The 22648-nt window shown below is 45.8% G+C and overlaps 2 protein-coding genes across 2 annotated transcripts; one reads left to right on the forward strand and one right to left on the reverse strand.

Moving 5' to 3' along the window:
- The first annotated feature begins 69 nt into the window (after nucleotides 1-69).
- LOC118504931 (presenilins-associated rhomboid-like protein, mitochondrial) lies at nucleotides 70-1684 on the forward strand. Its single transcript, XM_036040024.1, has 5 exons — nucleotides 70-269; nucleotides 345-564; nucleotides 634-931; nucleotides 999-1321; nucleotides 1397-1684. The coding sequence occupies exons 1-5, from the start codon at nucleotides 220-222 to the stop codon at nucleotides 1586-1588; spliced, it is 1083 nt and encodes a 360-aa protein (XP_035895917.1). The 5' UTR covers nucleotides 70-219; the 3' UTR covers nucleotides 1589-1684.
- LOC118504932 (S-formylglutathione hydrolase) lies at nucleotides 1623-2857 on the reverse strand. The gene is made up of 2 exons (XM_036040025.1): nucleotides 2666-2857; nucleotides 1623-2584 (listed from the first exon to the last, which is right to left on the reverse strand). Exon 2 carries the CDS (start codon nucleotides 2580-2582, stop codon nucleotides 1731-1733), a length of 852 nt encoding a protein of 283 aa, XP_035895918.1. The 5' UTR covers nucleotides 2583-2584; nucleotides 2666-2857; the 3' UTR covers nucleotides 1623-1730.
- Nucleotides 2858-22648: the final 19791 nt, after the last annotated feature.

The following is a 22648-nucleotide window of genomic DNA, read 5'->3' on the forward strand; positions in this document are numbered from 1 at the left end:
CCCAACTGTCAAACGGGTTGTTTTGTTGTGCGCTTTGCGATTGCGTGATTATTTGACAGCTGGTATAAATCAGCTGTTAACCGCTGACAGCATCGGAAACAAAACAAAACAGCAGTGAAAACTTGTGTAACGCGGAACGCCTTGGTTTGCATGAAAATATTGCAATTTTAGAAAATGTAATTGGTGTATTCCGACGGCGAACTTACGCAGAACATTACTATGGCGCTACGATTGGTGTTAAACTGCCAGCAGATTCCTTCCGTTTTCCGGTGAGTGGTTTCCTACATCCGTGGCAATGGCTTTTCATTCGCTTCTAACCGGTTCTGTTGTGTTCCTATTGCCAGGTATGGCTCAATATTTCATCATCCGCGAAAAATTCTAAGTAACGTTGGGAGTGACCGGCAGCTAACGATACTGAGGTACACGAGAAATGCGAGAAACACGCGATCGGAATCATTTGCTCCCAAGCAAACGATCGTACCGACGGAGGTGCAAGGGATTGCTATAGAGTCGGGATACATAGATCCGTCGAAAATATTGCGATCGTTGCTGTTCACTGCCGCGGTAATGCAATCCCACCTTTTTTTTTTACTGCTACAGACGATGCTAACCCTTTCACCATCTTCCCTTTAGTTCACAACGGGAAGCTTCGTTGGCGTCGCCATCTGGGAGTACGAAACGATACGATCGCGCGCCATGCAGGCACTGCGAAGCAAGCTGAGCGTCAATTGGTTCAAGGAGCGGGTGAAACAAAATCGTCACGAGATGGAACAGTGGCGCAAAGATTTGACCGGCTGGTGGAACAAGCTGTCCCCAGGGGAGCGAATATTTGCACCGATTTGTGCGTTAAACGCGATCGTGTACGGTCTGTGGCGGATACCGAGTCTCGCACCGACGATGGTGAAATATTTCGCTTCCAATCCAGCTGCAAGTAAGCCATACCGGGGCGAGGATTTACTGTGTGAAGCGGACTAATAACAAGGGCTTGCTCTTTGCAGAAGCGGTTTGTTGGCCAATGTTCCTGTCCACCTTCAGTCATTATTCGCTGTTTCACATACTGGCGAACATGTACGTACTGCACAGTTTTTCACACGCGGCGGTGGTCACTCTCGGCAGGGAACAGTTTCTGGGCGTTTATCTGAGCGCCGGTGTGATCGCCTCATTTGCTAGCCATGTCTTCAAAACGGTAGTGCGGCAGCCGGGTCTTTCGCTGGGTGCATCCGGTGCAATCATGGGCATTCTGGCGTACGTGTGCTCTCAGTATCCGGACACGCAGCTAAGCATACTGTTCCTGCCGATGTACACATTCTCTGCCGGTGCTGTAAGTTTAAGCGGCGGAAAAGAGTTTCTTTTGTAGCACATTTTTAAAGCAACCCTGTTTTCCTCTCTCCCTTAGGCCATCAAAGTAATTATGGGCATCGATCTGGCGGGTATATTGCTGGGCTGGAGGATTTTCGATCACGCAGCCCATCTCGGCGGTGCACTGTTCGGACTTTTTTGGTGCTATTACGGCAGCCAACATGTGTGGCCGATGAGAGAATACTTTATCGGCTATTGGCACGAGATGCGAGGACCAACCAGGAAATGACGCTCGCTATCAACACCGTTGGACAAAAGCGATGTACGAAAAGAGGAATAAAATTCGACCATTTATTGGTTCATCAATCATATTGATTTAACCGCACACAAAAAGACATAAAGTTTACATAAAACGGCAGCCCCAGACGTGTCTACTGCAGATGCCGGGCATGGTAAGCGATATGCTCTCCGATGAAGGAAGCGACGTAGAAGTAGCTGTGATCGTACCCTTCTCGCATGTTCAAAACACACGGTACTTGGGCCGCACGGCTCGCATCGACCAGGTTCTGAGGATTAAGCTGACCGTCCTTCAGGAAGCTATCCTCCGAACCCTGATCCAGATACAGCTCCAGCGGGGGACCATTGTATCCGGCCACCAGCTCGGTAGCGTCCCAGTTCTTCCACTCATCCCGCTTGTCCTCTCCAATGTAACCGCTGAAAATCTTCTCACCCCACGGGCACTTGGTGGGGTTGCTGATCGGTGCGAATGCCGATACCGATTTGTACAGACCGGGGTTCTTGAGTGCGCAAATCAACGCACCGTGTCCACCCATGCTGTGGCCGGCAATGCTCATTTTGTTCGCCACCGTCGGGAAGTTGTTGTTTACCACATCGATCAGTTCCTGCGTGATGTAGCTGTACATGCGGTAGTGCTTGCTCCACGGTTCCTTCGTCGCATCGATATAGAAACCGGCGCCCGACCCGAAATCCCACGAATCATCCTCACCCGGAATGTTAACATTGCGCGGCGAAGTGTCCGGACAGACGATGATTAGATTGTTTTCGGTCGCGTAACGTTGCGCACCGGCTTTCTGGATGAAGTTCGTTTCGTTGCAGGTTAATCCCGACAGCCAATAGAGCACCGGAAGACGCCGGTCTTCGGCTGTTGCGGGAAGAAAGACGGCGAACTTCATTTCGCAGGCCAGCTCTTTCGACTGGTGCGAGTATATCTTTTGCAATCCACCGAAGCATTTGGTCGATGAGATAAGCGAAATCACCGTCATGGCTACGGAATGGAGCAGGAATAATAAATACCAGCCGGTAGTGATACGCTAGAGCGCATTCGGGGCACTTGTGGAGTACTTACTGGAATACGAATTGGTCTTTTGCTTTGAGTAGCGAAAAAGGCTACGAACTGTTGCAATAAGCACGGTAATTGTTGGAGCAAAGTTAGGTAAATGCAGGTGTAAAATTGGTGTACAAAAAGCCGATGAAAATGCAGTTTGTTATCAACACAACATCTGTGCCGTCAGCTGTGGGCTGTCAAAAGTGCCGGCTCAAAGTGACATTTGGCGATCTCACCAAATTTGAAATGACAGTTAGCTGCATAGCATGTTGTGAAGTGGAGATTTTTTTTAAGTCTTTCGTAAAGTTTAGTAGATGTGTTAATTGCGATCATTTTTTATACATTCAAGGTTACAAACGGTTGGAGAACTACAAGTCAACCAACGCCCAATAATACTGTTGCTAAAACTGAGTTACAATCGTGATTGTTATTTTTTTGTGTGTGTGTGGGTTCGCCACCATTCAACCAGAAAGTTGTTAAATTGCAATCAAACTGTTGGCTACCGAGAATGCGTGGAGCTAGCAGCTCTCAACATGGCGGTTTGCTAGTGTATCCAGCGCAGAGCGTGCAAAGTTTTCTTAACTGAGTTTATCGAGTGAACATGACGAACAATTGGAACAGAAATGCGACCGTATCGTTCGACTGTGATGGACCGTGGGACCGGCTCCTTCAAACGACTACCCTTTTCGGAAAGTAAACTCTTCAAGATTAAGTGCAAAAGTGCGACCAACAGTACGATATTCCCCGTGATGGTGGTGCGCTGGCTGAAGCGATGAAGTCTTGTGGTAACTTTTTGAATAAATATTGCTCTATCTTCGGCCCCCGGAGCAAAGGACCGGTACGTTGTGTCGCTGTGTAGGGGAGACTGAGAATTGAACGCGAAAAATTGAACTATGACCACTTGACGACTTATCCATCCACCCAACTCGGGGGACGATAGCTTGCGAGTGGTGAAAGTTGTCGAAAGCAAATTGTGTCATAACGATTGAACTCCCCCGCTTCAATAAAGCAGAACTAATAAAGAAGAAATGAAAGTTCGAAACTACAGGTTAATTTACGAGAGCAAAGCAAAGATGTTTGCGATACGCGCGGTGGAGCATCTTTTGTCCTGCATTCTCGCTATCGCTATCGATTCTTCGGTTCGCGCTGCAACATGCAAACCTTAATGGCATTCCATTCAAGTCCCAAAGACAAGCTGCACTCGCTTGCTTCAACCTACATGGCCCGGGGTAAATGACAATCAGCACCGGGCAGATATTTCCATTAAGCGTTTGCCAATTAAAACAAAAACCATTCTAGCGTTTGCATAGTGCCTGCTGTAGGATACTGTGTGTACTAACGCGGGAAAAGGTAGAGTGAATCGACAATCTTCCGTGTCTGACGGGTTTTTGCCACCTTGGGTAGAATAGCGGTGAGTGGGTTTGAGCCGTGCTCGGCCGCAACGAAGTATTCTATTCGAAGAATCTGCAATTGATGCTAATTAATTGAGTGTTCGTGATTGTTTTATAGTCGTCCATAAGGAAAATGAATTTCTTTCATTCGCAGTCATTAGAGAGCACTGCTTAGTTAATTGCTTCTGGTGCAGTGCTGCGTGCAGTTCCTGGAACGATGGTATAGCTTAAGAAGTTGTGGGATACTATTGATTAGTTTGCTTGAAAGTGTGTCCTATTCGAGGTTTTCTTTGTGTTTTAAACTGATAACATCCTTTTATAACAGGTGTATTAACAGAAAGGAAACGGGTGCTTTAAATATGAAAAACAATGTTTTGCAAATTGCATACCCTGAAGCGCTTGCTTGTGCGCCTTAAAGTATGCAAACAAACCGTATAAACTACCCGTATTAGAAAAGCTAGCATAATAAAATTAACGCTTTTTATTCTAACTAAAAAAAATTAAGGCAATAATTAAATTGTGAAGCAAACTATCAATTTTATTATAAATCAAGAAACACGCAAAAAGGGGGAACAAAATCCACACGTACGAATGTGGTCATCCCAGTGCGCAACAAGCGGCAATTCCAAGCATTCCGCTTCTCATTCGCTAATGAATGGCCACTCGCACAGGTATTGCTGGGAGGTGCGAGCATACTCAGAACGAGCGGTGTTTGGCTCTTTAATGAATTAGGATTGGTCTCAGCAGGGACTTCCCTACACAAACACAGTCACATACAGTGCCCGGTTCACCCTTCGGCGTTGCGAAGTTTACGCTGATTGCGAGGAATTTTATTCGGTTTCTCATTTGCATTTTAATTGACTCCATCGCGGACGTTACGTGTGTGGGAGAGACAAAATTCACCCCCAACTCGGGAAACTCAAAAAACGGCTCGTTGCTGTGGTTAGCGGTTTTAACAGCGATACAGGAAGCCGAGGAAGAGGGAGAGGAAGAGATCCAAAGGGTCATATTCGTGTGGACACGTGTGTAGCATATGGCCGACGTGAGGCGAGGACCCCCGCGGCTGGCAGTATTGTGTACAACGGAATTGCGCCACTGATTAGCTTGCCGGACCCGCTTTTTAGGACACCTTTGCGTCCACGTTTTGTGTCTAGCAAACGGGGCGACGAATTTAATGCGCCACAGGACACAGGACACGGGATGGGCTGGAAAATTATGCCAATCAGTGTAAGTGGTACGAGGTTCCGGGTCGGGTGCTTTGTGTTATTAATTGTTTACATTCCGCTGAGCAATTGTTCAGTGTGTTGTCTGCGGGAAACACAAGCGTACCCATGAATATGCTCCGAGATTCTGAGTAGAGTCTTGCATATGTGATGCGTAAGAACTTTTCAGTATTTGTATACGTACGCTAGTAAGTTAGTAAGAACGGGATAAGGATGATCTCGTACATCTCTCGAAAAAAACTACTTCCCCGCCCGATGACTTTATCAGGTTTCTAATAAATTGTGCCATCAACAGTGTTAACCTTCACGGTCGTAAACCACCCGCATCCCGTAAAGTGGTAAAGCGTTGCATTATTTACCTGGTGCTGGCTTTTGACTGCGGTACGCTCGGCGTAAGATGCCCGGCCCTCACCCCGAGGACCCGACACGGTGCGGCATGTCAGGTCGTTTGCGCTTCATTACACACACTCACACTATGCACCGTGCAGACCGTAAACTTTCCCTGCCAGTAGCGTTTCGGGCCGGCTTTAGTCAGATTAAACCGGCTCACGGTGTTGACGGCGCAGCGACGACTTGCAGCGCGGTTTCTCCAGGCAGCTGGAAACATTTAAGGTGTGCTGGTGGGGAAGAAATATGCTCGCTAGGAAGTGCCACCGGGGTCCTAAGTCGGGAAGGGTATTAAATATCGTCACACAGCCACCTTCAGGGAAAGACGGACGGCTGTGAAAGAAAGCGTGCATAATTTTCACCATTACGCTAATGCTTTTATGAGTGCTTTGACTTGCCGTGTGTTGATGACATCAACCCGAACTCGGGAGGGATTTTGGGCTGTGTTTCCCCACAAAAGAAAACTAATGAAGTTCGAGAGGGATACGGTTTTTTTGCTTCTTTTCCACACGTTTCGGTTGAATAGTTTCTGTTTTTTTATTTGGGGTTTTTTACGCAACTTCCCTTCAAGGTAACGTATGCTTCCGGGTTTGGCTTTGGTGAGCAAAAATTCACCGGTGGGAGATCCGGTTTAATCGATGCCGAGGGAGTCACGTACCACCGGAACGATGGGTCGGTACATCTCCTGTGTGTAGCGCGTACACTCGCCGTGGGGTGTACTGGTGAGTTGTAGTGCCCAAGGCAAGTAATCTGATCTGGCACGATCTGACTTCAGCACGGTAAACCCTCATTGCATACGCTACAGGCGCATGGAGAAACGAGAAGCTCGTGCCGTATTAGTGTTGGTACACTGTAACAGGTACACACGAGATGCAAGATGTGTGTTTATGTGTTTGTGTATTTGTGTGTTTGTATAACCTTAAAGGGGGTAGTTTTTGTTTTACGAGTGCTTTTACCTGGTTCTTACCGGTTACACGATGCCCGAGAGCGAGAGGGAAAGGTATGCAATCCGCAGTACACCGTACACAGCCTGCTACTGTAAACGCTTAAAACATTCATCTGTCTTCAGACGGGGCAGACGATTTACGCTTGATTCGTTTTTACGTGTGCTGCTGGTGAAACAGATGCTGTTGCCCGTTGTAGACCAGTAACAGCCGAGAACGGCAACAGGAGAAAAAAGGCTTATTACATCTTCAGCACGCGATGTCCATCTTCGAATGCTGTTCCCACCTAGAACGAACGGTTAGCAGAACACGCGTTTTAAAAACACCCCAACACCCGGTTCACTCACCTTGTTAAACACAAAACCTACGTCAGAACGTTGTCAGCAAACGGTGTGGTCCAGAATTCCATTTGGCGCGAAGTTTTTTTTTTGTTGTTGTGAGAAACAATAAAAAGCAGCCTCGTTTGCGGTACGTTGAACCGCAATGTTTTGGTGATTTTTATGACGCTTACGCGGCCCACCGTCCGTTCGTTCCCTGGGTTGATGAGCCGAGGGTTTTGTCCGAAACTCTTGAACTCCGAACGGCTTGTTTTGTTGGTTTACAATAAATGTAAAGCGAACGTTTGGAGATTCCGAGCGTGTGTTTAAAGCACGCACTGAAGAGTTGAAGGGAGAATTTTTGGGCGAAACCCGGACTCGGACATGCCGAGGTAATAAGTTCTGTGGGTTTCGATTAGGGTGGGGAAATAGCTTGTGGCCTGCTCCTGCCAACGATTCGGACCGTTTTGTGAGTGGAATTTTAATGAAGTTGCTGTATGTGAAGTGAAGGCTTAAAGTATAGGAGAGTAACTTGAAGTTGGTGTAAGAAAAAGCAAAGTTGAAGCCTTTTATCTCAAAAAAGAAGAATAATTGCTTACTGATACATCACACCACAGCAGCTCAATCAAAGTAGTAAAGTGCTTCTGATTAATATAAATTAACACTTGGAATCGGTCGCATCATCTTCGAATGGAGCATGTCGAGAAACTGTTTACAACCAGCTGCAAAGAAGTGCTCAATGATGGATGCAGTTTTGCTATCAATTTGTCATGCTAATGGACGCAACGAAGATGCTCGAGAAGGACTTGTGATCATCTGCTGCCGCCATAGAATCGATGTCTGACAAGGATATGATTGGCCGGTAATAAAACGCCTTCGAAAAGTGCTAGCAGCAGGTGTTAAGTGACTGGATGCTGGACGTTGCGTGGGATCGGTACAAAGTTGTTCGGTATGGCAGCATCACAACAGGAGGACACTTCATCTTCGATCTGAAGAAGTTGTGTTGATAACTCGAGTGTAGAGAGAGAGAGCGAGAGTTTGTTTCTAAATATTTGATTTAATATAGAATACGTTATTCCCTCGTTGTCACTGTACGGTACGGCACAATTGAGTTACTCCTTGGACAGATTGAGCAGTTCCCGCAAGGCTCAGGTTGGTCCCTGGCTCCATCATAACCTAGTGATGGATGTGTATGTGCCTGCAGCCCATCCTATGGGAGCCTAAGCATCCGAGTGTGTCTTGGGACGAGGCAAAAGGCTGGCTGGCCTCGTATTCTTCGCACGTCCCATTTTTACCACTTGGCAGAGCAGTGTACCAACGGGACAGCACGGCGAAGGGGAAAACTACTCATGGGTAATCATTAAAACATTGTCGGTACGGAGTGTCCGGAGACCGGAGCCGGTCGAGTCGAGTGTTCCCCCGGGATGGGATCGGTGGCACATTGAACTCACAATCGGAAAAGGTTTTCGCAGGTACATCACAGGATGGAGCACTTTTAGGTTTAGAGCTGATATGTAGATTTGTTTTGCTGCCTCCAGTTGGTCCAGTTTGCTGGAGTGAACCACGTCTCGGGTTGAGGTTGAGATTGGCAATCAACCTGTACGGTGTGGGCTGAGGTGAGCAAACATGCTGAACTATCCACAACCGATCCAGAGATATCCGGTAGGACAGCAGGAGAGGCAACAAAAGGGGAGGGATAGAAGGGAGCTTTTAGTTTATTTACAATGTGGATATCATTGGTACGTACGGTCTGGTGCACATGTTCTTTTGATTTGCTCGAACCCTTTGGTAAACATTACGTGTCCCCCTTGTAATGCTCCTGCTGGACCTGTTGGGCTCTGTTTCTGATGCTGAAGTTCTTGTCCATTCAGCTGGAAAAAAGGCATCCAAAAAGCGGTGCTGTTCATGATGGTGATGTACAATTCAGTGTCAGAGAAAGCAGATTAGATCGATTTCGAATGAAGTTTGAGGTTTCGCAAATGCTTTTTGTGACATTACTCATGAGCTTAAGGGGGATTGGTCCGAAGGTTAAGATTATCGTGTGAGAAAGAGAGCTAATTGAATAGCAGTGAGCAATCTGACTTCTTCTGAATCTGATGTTGCTGAATGGGTGAGTAATTGAAGTTGATACTGTTGCATCCAGGTACGTAAAGTGTGTGTGTGTGTGTGCAGTAGTAACGATTTGAAAAATTCATCTCATCCACTTCAAACATCCACGCCAAGTGTAACGTACTCACTGCCGGAAGCGCACACAAGGAGTCAACCGTAAACGAGCGCTAGAAATGACTGGCAAATCGAAAAAGTTTATCATTTCCCATTTCCGCTCCCAGATTTCGTCTCTCGGAGCGACAACTCCAGACGGTGTCCCTCAGCAGCCAGTCCGTCAATGTCAGCGTTTGGAGCTGGCGGGGCGAAGACGACACATCAACCATGGGTACGCTGGCACGATTCGGTTGATGCTGGATGATTTCCGTACCGGGGTTATTTATCCGTTTACGCCACACGCTGAGATACGCGGAACCGTCCTGGAATGAGGTTGCTTGCTTTGCGCCGTCCAGGACGTGCGGGAAAATCTTTTACGTGCTTCACGCTACATCCACCGGTGGGGGGGGGGGGGGGGGTACAACCTGCAACGGCTGTCGACCACCGGACGACAACTGGGACACTGCAGAACGAAGGAGTTCCCGCCGCGTGTCCGGAGGTTCCGCCGTCGCATACGCGCTCACGTGATATGCAAATTGAATCACGTTTGGGGGATAAATTTTTTCAACAAATAAAATTCTCATCACTCGGATGATTTATGAATAAAATATGCAGTAGATTGCACGGGCAGCAGGGGAGGGGAGTGGCTCGGCGCTGGATGCTGTTGCGCTTGCTTCGGGCATTTGTACGCTCCCGGATGGTGAACAACTTGAGCACTACATCAAATTCACTGAACCACTTTCGTTACGGCGAACGAGCTCACGCGTTTCTCATTGCCGGTGCAAACACTTTACCTCCTCCCGCCCGGACCGGTCGGGCTGGCCGGCCCACCCGCATCCGCTTTCATCTCCGGTCGTTGCCCAAAAATGTCAAGTGGAACGCGGAACGGAAGTTGACAAACTTTTCCCTGCAAAGCCATTTGTCTTGTCCTTGGGTCCTGCCGGTCCGACCCGGTGGTAGCGTCACGATTCGGAAAGTTGTTTCGATTGCGGAGCGAAAGTTGGTAAATATACAATTGATAGAGCCGCTGGCAGCCGGTCTTGATTTGAGGTGCATTGCGGTGATGAAGTAGCTTTGTTTATGCTTATCAAATGATTGTAGAGTGGCTGCAGATGCGCCGAAGAAATGCTTGCAAGAGGTGTTATTTGTACTGTTAAGTGAACTAATGATACATGCGCCTGAAAGTATGCAAAACTTTGTTGAAGTTGAAATCAAACATTCCTCACCGTATTCAGTAGGTAACGATTGCATACTTTTGGGCGCTTTAAACCAGAAAACTCATAACAAGCTCATTTACATGCAATTGTTCAAAGAAAGAAGAATCCAGATCGAGTTATTTGTTGGAGCAATCTATTTACAGCAGCTGCATTTTTGCTCAGTTTGGGTGAGCTTGTCCTAGAACGCAGACTGGTATTTGATTGAATCAGATTGAGTTTGCAAAACATTCCCTCCGTCATTGATATTCAAATGAAAGTTGCCCGATTGTTGCTGGCTGTGTGTGCGAGGTCCTACTTCTAGCCTAGAATTTAATTACTACTCAACATGAACGCCGTGGACAAATCTGCATCCGAAATAGCGAACCGCTGTATATTCCCAACCACCTGCGCGCCTGAAAGTATGCTTCAGTGTAACGCGGGCAGCAAGCAGCAAGGGAAGCGAAACACCGGCAACCGAATTTCTCATGCAGAAAGTTGCAGCAAGTGCAGACGCACCAAATACACTCCATGTCAAAGGCAAAAGTGGCAAAGTTTAAGAATGCGACCCGACCGCTCGAGAACGTTTCGAAGCCGTAAGAAACGACGACGAAACTGATGATCTGCTTAGCGGGTTTGCAATATTCATGAGCGTGGGATGCCTGCGGGTAAGGGAACGAAAGGGATGGTTTCGGTTAAAGCGAAAGCACTTGGCAAGCAGCAAAAAATGTCATCCCCAGTGCGATACGCCGAACTTAAGTAAGTGAGGGCGAGAATATGATGAAGACATTCGCTGAAGGGTAGCAAGAATGCCGGGATCAAACGAAACGTGGCCAAAGAAAGAAACAAATGGATGAGACGAAAATATGTAGAACAAAGGAGGAGAAAAAAACGAGAAACACACACATACACACACACACACACACGCTTAAGAGAAAATGGAGGGAAAAAACGAAGGCAAAACCCACCCTGTTGCCTGTGGTAGAAGCAGAACGAACCGTACGAAGCAAGCAAATCCATGCTGCAATGAAAGAAATTCATTTAATTAATTTAAATATTCAATGCTGATATCATAATCACATTCATGACTGCGAACGATACTAGGGGGCAAAGGATTTTGCCGGCGGTGCGCCCGAGCGTTTCCATGCTGCGCGAAAAAAGGAATCCTTTGGTGGGAAAGTTTTAACTGCTGCCGGAGTCATGGGGCAGCAGCATGAGAGAGAGAGAGAGTGCGAGGGATCGAGAGAGAAAAAAAAACCCGGAGAGGAATTTTACTTCATTAGAATAAGAACGAAGGCGAAGGTAATGGAGATCATTGGTTTTCGTCGGTGGTTTGCAGTACAATTTTAATTGCATTTTTTTCCTTTGCAAACCATTGGCGTGAACCGTTCGTTCGTGGCGCGAGCTCCGTGTCCGTGCAGCAGGAAGAACTTGTTCTTGTTTGGTTTGGCTGATGGCGTGTGAATTGCAGGGGAAGATGATGATGGGGTGGAGGGGGGGGGGCGGAGTGAGGGGCTGGTGGATCATTACTTTCCCATTGTTTTCCCATCGTCAGTGAAAATAGCTCGCTCTACAAGGCGGGTGGTTTGTGTTCGTTTGGAAAGTTCGAGCAATATGAAACAGCAAGATTGCATACATTTAGGCTGAATTTTAAAATCCTCACACCGAACCCAGCGCCTAAGGAGTATGCAATCGCCATCGTCGTGTAAGCGTTGCTTAGAATTAGAATCGTTATTGCACTGAAATGTACTTAACACTTGTAAGTGGAATTACTGTTTGCTCATCAGCAAGTGTTATTGTGAAAGTATTATTATCATTAGAAATAAATGCCTTCACCACTGACACAGCTTTACACCGAAGAATTGTGCACTTTGCATACCTTGCTGCAAATGGATGTTAGGTGGCTAGTTATGCGTGAAAACGGAGGTGATGGAATGGCGCAAGCAAGCGTGTTGCTCTCTTTTGCGCTTGATGTGTTTGCATGCCTTTCCGACGCATCGGATGCAGCAGGATGCAATGCAAGAACCGGTGAAATATTTTACATAATTACAGTACTTGCGTTCCGCTTTCGCGTTCCGAAACTTAGATTACGGCGAGAAATCCGTCACTGAGTTTAGGAGAATTTGTGTGTGTGTGTGTGTGCGCCCGTGCGACACGCGATGAAGATCGTGTGCTGCAGATGACTCTGCTACAGAGTGAAGTATAATTTCACCTTAATTAACTGATAATTAAATATTTAACTTTCATATTAATTAAAATGTAATCGAATTTCAAGCTTGCGCGCATCGCCCGGTAGCGGTACCGCGATGAACGTGCAGATTCCTACGGCGGGTTGGGTAAAACTGGGAGAGTTTTCGTGGAAAGCGCCCGAAAGCCTCGGCTGCACACGGGCTGATAAGACGAGGAGACGGCAATTTCACGTGCTCGGTGTGTGAGCAAGATTTAAATATCGTTAGCAGAGCGATTTGAAGGTGCGCTGTAAAACGATACGCTGGTAGGCCCGCGACACAATCCGTTTTGTAAATATGCTGAACCATTTGTTTGTGTGCATACACACACACACGCACCCGCAGTGTGAGAAGGTGATGTGATTGTTTTCGGTGGGCTTTGTTTTTTGTCGGGTCACCCAATCGGGGTACCTTGGCACTTGAGTTTCGCGGATGATAAATCGTTTGTCTGGCACACGGCTAAGTTACACGGGTTTTGTAAGCGGGACAGGGAGCGAGGCGCAAAGGAAGCAAATTTTGGATGTTCATCATTAATTTTCCACCCATCGCTGCTAATTGATATTTTAAAACCGGCGCAAACGCACCGGCACCGATGACGACTCGTCAAGCTTTTCCTACTTCGCACGCCAGTATGCCTGTCCGATCGGATAATTAATAGTCTTACGAGCGCGAATCTTACACGCACGCACAAACGATTGCGCGAAGCGTTGTGCGAGGGAACCCGCAGAAGGAATGGGGCTTATCATTATTATTATTACTACTATCATTATTATGTGTCCAGCTGGCAAAGCTTCCAGCATTCGTGTCCCGCTATGAGTCCGAGGATGATTAGGGAGTTCGGATTTGCCCGCGCACACAAACACACACACACACAAACCGTGTGAGTGATCATCTCCCGCTGACAGGAAATGAATCGATGACAGCTAATTAATAATTATTCCTAATCCTGGCCGCTATCCGTTTTGGTGAACCGGTCGTGGACGCTTCCGTTGCTATGGCCGAATTTGGAGGGGGTGGGGAGGGGAGGGGGAAGGTGGGAGTGGTGGGCGGTACAGTGCATTGCGTGGTGATTGTTATGATGTGGTTATGCTTTTTGTACACCAGTCACTGTAGATGATGATTTATGATCGGTGGGTTTTGGGACAGCCGGCAGCGGAGGATGGAGTGATGGCGTGCGGTTGTCAAGTAATAATAATAGATTTCCCGCCGAAGGAAGTACACCTGATTGGGCTAAAGTTGTGCGTTGAAGACATCATGCTTTAATGTACAAAAGCGAGATGGGATGATGTGTCTTCCTCATTTCAATAAGGATGTACGGGACTGTCGAAATTGAGAGATTGTTTTAATTTTACGATTTTTTAAAGAAGAATAGCATTTCTTTATAACATGAGGGTCTCTGATCTTCAAGAAAGGCAAGGAGCATCAGACGCTTATTCATCCGATGATAATGGAGTGAGGTCTCTAGAACCGAAGATAAGTCGAATGGACTCGTCGTCATATTCCCTTATTTTTGCGCTCAAGAGAAACTTGTCAATTTTTGACCTCTAGTTCTGCATCATATACAAAGCCCATGGCTCACAAATCTCCAAGGGACTGATGTTGAATTCCGATCGATTTCTCAGAACTTAAAGCAAGTTTCCAAATCATGCTATTTTATGTAAATTCTTAACACCTTTAGTTCCGAGTGTGCTTCAGTGTAGTCAACTGCTCGGCAGCGCTTCCTCAGCAATTTGTAGTGCCATTGTTCTTCTACACAAATGATTGGTTTTCGATTCGTGCAAATAATATTTCAGTTTTAACAAGCATTTTCCAAGAAGCTCACCTGTGTGCCTGTGCTGCTTCATGCACACTTGGTAAAGCTGCCATTTTTACACCTTCCCGGTGTCGCTTCGTTAACGATTTAGAACGGGACGTCCTTCAATGCCGCAGCGGTAACAGTTGGCTGCAGTATCGTTAGATTTGAGGTGTAAAAAGATGCTAACACGAGCACACAAACAAAAAAAAGAACTGCCGGGAACTCTTTTTGAGCGCTATGTGTAAGCATTTGTAGGGTAGAACCTGGCTAAGGGCAGAGAAAGAGAGAGCGAGCATAAAGAAGAAACCAATGACGTAGTTGCTGAGAACTCGGAAAAAAAACTTGCAACGAAGTAAAGGGGTTAACCGGCATGCCGAAAGCGTATCCGGCAGTACGCCTTTTTACGCGAATGCTCATTCGAACGGTGAACGGGAAAGAAGGAGCGAAATCAGCGCGCCTGCAGAAGCTGCAATTGAAATGTTCCCCCGAGAAAAAGGGACATTTTATTGCATTTGATACATTCATCAGCAAACATAATGTACTTGCCGGTGCCGTGGCCGGGAGGCGTCAGTGTTGCTTCGCCTGCCGTAGAAATAAATCAGCTGTTTCTTCGCTTTAATGGTCCGCCCAAGCGGTGGTGGTGGTGGAAGAAGTAATGTTTTTATTTCCACGTCCTACGTTTGCCTACCAGATACGTGCCCCGATCGGTACGATGTTGCGAACGAGCCGGACGGACGGACGATGTAGTTGAACAGTTCGGGGGTTTTTATTTCCTTTTTTTTCTTTGCTGTTGTTTACTTTGCTTTAGCCTATTCATCGACCCCGGGTGTAATAGTGAGAGTGTTTCTATTTCCATTTGCCAGGCGGAAGATAGTTGATAAAGGCCCCTTTTCCCTTTTCCAACCTCCCTTCGCTCTCGCGCTAATGCCGAGAATGACTCCGAGTGGTGCAAAATTGAAAGCTACAAGCAAAAGCAATTAAAATTTTACAAAAGCTGTTAACTGAGAGGATGGGCAGCCTTTTGTGGAGTCGAGCAAAAAAAAAAAGGGGGGGACGGAGCACCCGATCGATGCTTCCCTGTTGAGCGGTTGGTAGTTGGTAGAAAGAACTGTCTTCAGTATTCAAATAGTCGATCAGTTTGTATGAATAAAGGCCGGGGCAGTTGTGGGCAATGATTCACGTTCAGGTTACCTTCTTCATTCCCTTTTCGTTCGTTTGACGCGCACACACACACGGACGCTTTTGCAGAAAAAAGGTCGTTGCTTCGATGGAGACGCCTGGTGGTTGGTGGTTCGATGGATGGAGACGTCTGGTAGCTGAATAAAATGTAAGCATGTGGAAATAAAATCTATTTTTACATATTCTCGACAGAAAAAGGTTAACTGATTTAATCTCTGGTTTTGCGTGTTGATAATACAGCGGGTTTGGGCGGAAATCGTTTATCTGACACCGGCAGGAAGGAGCACATTTCTTTCCAACATAACACATAATGGACGTGTAACATGGAAAACGGACACCCCGAGCTTTCTGTAATGCAAAACGATACAGTTTCGAGGGGATACAAAATTGAAAGGGAAGCGCTCTTTTTTCCGCTAGAAACTAGGGTCATAAAATTTGCCAAAAATTAACCACTGGCTACCGGGGTTGATGATGACGCTAAATAGGACGATTTGAAAACACACTTTACCGAACACACATTCCAATGGTCTGCTGGGTATTGGATTTTTCATGCACCATATTTTTGTGTAAATAAAAGCGTAGATTATTACCGGAACCGGCTGGCAGTGTGCATGTATGTTTCAAAATCCAAAATCACTATCCATAAAACCTTCCGTTCCAGGTTTCCAGCATCCGAACGGCCCGGCTAGGCCTGTCATAAACCCTTTTTACCAAACAACCACGAGTGGAGGGGAAACTTGATCCGCCGCTATCTAGCCAACGGGTGTAATAATACGTAAACGACTGTTGCAAAAGTTCTCTCACATGCTGAGGGGGAAAACTAGTAGAGCGGTAGATGAATATATTTTTTTTAGAAGTCGGTGAAAACGAGCAGCACAACTGCGGTAGATATGAGATAGCGGGGCCGATGAGAACCAGAAACGAAAAACGAACGAAATAAAATAAAAATGCAGACAAACCATACCCTCCAACAAAAAAAAAAAAGCCAAAACTAACACACCGAAAGCACCACCTTTTTTCGGTGAAGTTGGTTATTTAGATGTTATTATGTTTCTCTGCTATTTTCCGTGCCGGTTTTCATTCGGCTTTATTGTCCTGGCCGTAGTTTTGTGGAAGCAGTGTTACCGTGTATCTTCTGCCAACACACACCCACACACACACACACACACATGCATGCACACAAGAAAAATAAAGAACCGATGGAGGCGGCAAATCAACGAACTTAATAAAGAGGAAGCATTTCCATGTTGTTACGCCCGTTTGGATTCAGCCCTTTTTCTTCCCGAGCTGTGCTTTGTTTTTGCTGTGGAAAGTGTGCCAGTGTTGTGTGTGGATTTTAGATAATTCGTTTGGTGTTTCGGAGGAAGATTTTCCTCGCCCCCCCCCCCCCCCCCCCTTTTCTCGTTTTGCTGAACGAATTCGATGAGAATTGTTGATGCTTCCTGTTGCTGGTGCTGAATGGAATGAAGTTGGTTGTCACAATCGGATTGGTGTGGGCGAATTTTTCGATGGGAGGATTTGAGCTATAATTGGATTGGCGTCACAGACGTTAATGGCGCTCGTTATATGAACCGTGGAAAGTTCGGCAGTAAGCGAAATGATGCGTCCGTTTGGGTTTTTAGAACAATCCGAAGGAGTACTTTATTATTCCAACGTGGTGTGTGTGTGTATTTTCTAGTTTCCTCTGATGTATATTGAACATAAAATCACATCCAAAGCATTTAACGGATTCCACTACCCATCATAACGAGCCCAATAATCAACCTAATTCGTTTGATTCGTTAGCTTTTAAGTACAAACCGAGCAACCGCCAACCGAGCCAAGGATTGAGATCCATTGAGCACACAAAATTAATTTGTGTGCCGCTGCATTTTACATTCAATTACTTCCACCCGAAATGAGGCATGTGCTTCGATAAAGTAGCCCGGTTAATAGAATCTTTCGCGCCAAACGTTTCCACCATTTCCGGAAGCACCACTTGTCAGTGTGTGAACGTGTGTGGTGCAGCACGTGTCATCCTAATCGCCACTCGAGCCGGGCACGGGAAACAGGGTAACCGATTTCAGCCAAACGGTGCCTGGTGATAAAATTATTGAAAGCGGTATAATTAAACTTTTTGCACCGATAAGAACCATGAATTGAATGCCGTTTTGCGGCTATCGTTTGCATATATCGTGGCGTGGCCCCCTTTTGTGTGCGTGCGTGTGTGTGTGTGACTAAATATACAGTCACGATGAAACACACCGAAATGCTTGGTGCAATGCTGGCAGAATATCATCCGAACTGTGTACGGTGTGTGCATTCCAGCTGGGAGGTTTGGTGAGATGGTGGATAGCCCGAAGTGCAAATATCACATGCAGTTGTGTAAACAGCGAGTAAAAAGCCTTAACAAGCCCCTAGTTAGGCAAGCGGGCAGAATGTGTACCGGGGTTTGGGAGTCGTGAATATTGCAATAGCTTAACCACTTCCCAGGCGCAGTCGTTAGCCCGTTCTTTCACCGCCGAGTTCATCGTTAACTGGGTAGCTAGGCTTCACGGCTGTGCTTTAGAGGCTGGCGTGGTCAACGAGAAGGAGGCTCGAAGCACGGGAGCAAAAGGGTGCAGCAGCAGACTCTAAAATTCCAAACGCTCGTTTCTGAGCGCATTTAATACGAGATTTAAAATTAATAATTGCACGCCCTGGGAGATGCATGCGGTTGGAGTACGGGGGGGCTGCAACACGGTGGGTGTGTGATTATGAACCCATCATCGGTCCCGGGTGAACGTGTGCACCGCCGAGCTGTACGCTGCAATGGCTGGTGAAGGTGAAATCGATTAGGTGTGCTCAATGAAACAGACCTGCAAACAATGTAATTAGTTTCCGGGAATGGATAAGCACTGGGGCAAAAGCGAGTCCTCTGTAAGGGTGTAGTTAGGCGTGTATAAAAAGGAGTGAGAGATAGAGGGAGTCGTGTGAGAGTTTAGTGACGGGGGTTTTAAATGAACAGTAACATTATGAAAACATGGTGGCTTATTGGGAAAATAAAGTGTTTCAGTGTTGTTCCAAGAAATAAAATACTGATGAATGAACACAGCTTTATCTTTTTTAATTGGAATTGCATACTGTTAGGCGTCTATTCGAATTCTGCTAATTGAACATTTTTGTCTCTGTAACAGTATGTATGTGGGGTTAGAATAATCTCTTCCATCTCCATTTTTGAGCACTAAGACGATCTTTCGTAGACTTAGACCGATTACCATACTTATTTCATTTCCGATTCACAACACACCACACTATCTGTTGCTTATCAACCCCCGTTCCGTGAATGAATTTAATTAGAAATTTCAACAAGAGCGTAGACATTTGTTCACTCATCAGCTATAATCGACGGAACGAATGTTACAGAACCTGTTGTACTCCTACGGGCTTGTTTGAGTCAAGTGTTGGTCTTGCATCAGCTGCGTGCCTTCCAGCAAACGTTTTGCTTCACTATTTGCTCGGCGTTGGAAAACTTCAGCCGAACTTCACCGAAACACATGGCCTGCTGTGGATGGTAACCGGTGCAAAAGTGCACTCATTCACGCGCGCCTGCTTGCGCTGCTCCTCCAAACTTGCAAACGAACAATGATTGCTTGATTCGAATCGAATGGAACCCAACGCCGACGGGTGCCGAGTGATGCATGGCAAGTGAAGCTGCTCGAAATAATTCACCTCAATGGCAGTTGAAATTACGCGAAATAAGTTTCTCGGGCTTGTTGCAGTTTAGCAGCATTTGGGGTGGTGCGCACAATGCGCTGTGATGAAAAGATTGCCCACTGATGACGCGACGATGGTGGTTTTGTTTCAAGCGCCGCGACCAGACGAGCATAAAACCGGGCTTCTTAAGAAGCTGTCAGTGTGGAACAGCGCTTTGCGCGAAACAAAAGCATCAAGTGGAAGTGTTTTAAGAGTTGGTGAGGGGGAAGTAGCCGGGAGGAGTACTGGTGTTGATAAAGCCAGTTTCAACCGGCAGTCGGAAATGTGACGACGCCGGGCCGGGGTAGAGCGAAAGGGCTAAAGTAAATACTCCATCCGTGGGTTGAAAGAAAAACCACCACCGTCTCGTTGGGGAGGACTTCACTCCGTGAAGACGGTGATGGTTGACGTCGATGTTGGGTGTTGGGGGTGAGTAATTCGGTGGAATGGGGTCGGAAAAAGGGGGAACGCAGTTGGGAGCAACCCTCAGGTTCATCCATCGAGATACATTGGAGGGAAACGGTTGAATTGTTTCAACGACACACACACACACCCATAAAAAGAGGGAGGAGAAAATCTAAAGCGAAAAACGAAAACATAAGCACCCCGCAGGACAAGAGGATTTTCTTGAAACGATTTTTCCGTTCCCATTCAACCATATTGCACGATGGTGGTAAATAATAGCAAAAGAAGGAGAGCGAACAAAAACTGAAAGCAACTACAAAACATAAACGAAAAACTGTGTAGCGAGTTGCCGCCTGCCCCTCCCAATATCCCCAACAAAAGGCTTTCCCATTGCGGTAAGATACGAAAAAAGGAAAAATAGGAACCTTCCCCCTTTTTTAATGTGCCATCAGTGTAGCCGGCAAAGGGCAACGCAGCAGTGGATGGCTGTCGGCGATAAAGTGAGTGTTGACAGTAGCGGTCCCGCTTTTAAAATGCAATCCCTTTGATGCATTGCCGTGCACTCTGCACACGGTTCAGGGACGTGATAGATACGGAACGAGAGAAAGGGGGAGGTAAGTAAGAAGGCAATGAATGTAAGATTGTATGCGTTTCTTTTGCGCTGTTGCGAGGGAAAGATTGTTTATTTGTAGCATTTTTTTTTTCTATTAAGTGCAAACAAATAATGTTGTGAAACGTTCGCAGATTGCAAAGCACGGTGCTCATAGTGTTATTGGCCATTCTTGATAGGCTTGCGGTGTTTACGTTGCGTGGAGTGTGTGTTTGTGTGTTGAAACAATATTTGATGACAAATTGTCGTAATTGTTAGTGTGCTTTGACACACAGAGAGGACGAGCGAGTGAGGAAAGGCCTATTGTGATGTGTAGCTTACTCAATGGTTACACTTTTTTTTCACTCGATAAAAGGAGAAACACTCTAAAAATTCGAGCACCGCTTGCTGGATGGCTGGAAAATATGATAGGAAAATAGAAGGATTGATAATTGAAAAGGGACTCTTTTAGCTTAACAGTAATTTTCAACGAATAAAAAAGCGATGATTGAGAGAGAAATGAGAGAGAATTAGGAGAAAAATGAGAGTGAGATTTGAGAGCGAAATGAGGAGATTCTAGAGACAAATGAGAGAAAAGTGAGCGATAGTCCAAAGAGAAATGCGAGAGAGAGAGAGAGAGAGAGTACCGAGAGAAAAAGGAGATAAATAAGTGAGAATCAAGACAAAAGTGATAGAGAAGTGAGAGAGAAGCTGGAAATAAATGATAGAGAATCGAGAGAGAAAGGAGAAAGAATTGAGATTGAGTCGAGAGAAAAATATAAGAAATTCTAGCGATAATCGAAAAATAATGAGAAGGAAACGTGAGAAATGAGAGAGAATCGAGAGAAAAGTGACAGAGAAATTACAGGGAAATGGGAGAGAATCAAGAGCAAAATAAGAAAAAAAAGGTAGATAAATGAGAGAGAATCGAGAGAAAAATGATCGAGAATCGAACGAGAAACGCAAGAGAATTGAGAGTGAAAGATTTAATGGAAAATTCGGAGAAAAATGAGAGAATATCAAGAGATAATCGAGAGAGAAATGATAGAGAATCGAGAGAAAAATGATCGAGAATCGAGAGAGAAATGAGTGAGAATCGAGAAAGAAATGAGAGAGAAATGAGACAGAATCAATAGAGAATTGAGAGAGAATCGAGAGAGGAATGAGAGAGAATTGAGAAAGAGTCATTCCCCTCGATTCTGTCTCATTTCTCTCTTGATTATCTCTCGATTATCTCTCATTTATCTCTTGATTTTCTCTCATTTCTCTCTCGATTTTCTCACGATTCTTGCTCATTTCTCACTCGATTCTCTCTCATTACTCTCTCAATTTCATCCCATTTGTTTCTCTCTTCTTGCTCGATTCTCTCTCGATGTTATCTTGATTCTTTTTTATTTCTCTCTTAATTCTTTCTTGATTCTCTTTTATTACTCGCTCAATTTCTCTCATTTCTTTCTTATTTCTGGCTCTATTTTTTCTCGATTATATCTAGATTTTCTCTCGTTTCTCTCTCGATTCTCTTTTGATTATTTTTCGATTCTCTCTCGATTTTCTTTCATTTCACTCTTAACTTTATATCGAATTGCTTTCTTTTCGCCCTCGATTCCCTCCCAATTTTCTCTCGATTCTTTCTTATTTTTTACTCGATTATCTCTCAATATTCGCTCTACTCTCTCTCATTTCTTTTTCGGTTCTATCTCAATTCTCTCTCATTTCCTGCTTAATTTTCTCTCGATTCTCCAATGACAATGAAAAACGCAAGGTATTTTCATGCACAAAGAAAATGCAGCAACATAATTTACTTCACTAATCGAATGACACGCCGACACACTGGCTGTGTGCTCTTAAATCTTGTCATATTAATTAAATTTGTTCATGTACACGCCGATGAGCTACCAGGTGAACTGCCGCACATTGGCAACGGTCTTAAAATAAACCCGTCCATCATTGAGCAATTCGCGTACGTTTGCGCTCCGCCAGTTCGAATATGTTAATTAGCTTTCTGGAGCAGAAAACGGGCACAAAACCTGTTTGCTTGGGTGAGTTTTAACGTAACAACGTTACAGCTCATTCGGTGTGTTGCCCGCCATTTTCCAGCATCCACCATCGTCAGTTGTAGTTTAGCACCGGCAGAGTCCGGACGGCTGGCTGGGAACGATAATGAATCCTGATTTTCCACCCGAACGCACAAAAGATAAAACACAAACACCAACTCGGGGCCGTTGCTTTTTAAACGCTCGTCGATCAAGGTTCACCATTGATCCGGTTCCTTTCTTCCGGGTTCCGTGCAAAGGGGGAGCGGGTGTCGTGTGGAGGGCCTTTTCAGTACAAGCACGGTCACGAGATGTTTTCGTAACTGTCCCCTTGAGCGAACACGCAAAAGATGCTCCGACTGCTTCAAAGGTTTCGTTTTGCTTTCCAAGCTTTCGTTGCTTTG

Source organism: Anopheles stephensi, chromosome 2 (assembly GCF_013141755.1).
Source record: "Anopheles stephensi strain Indian chromosome 2, UCI_ANSTEP_V1.0, whole genome shotgun sequence".
In the NCBI taxonomy this organism is placed as follows: Eukaryota; Metazoa; Arthropoda; class Insecta; order Diptera; family Culicidae; genus Anopheles; species Anopheles stephensi.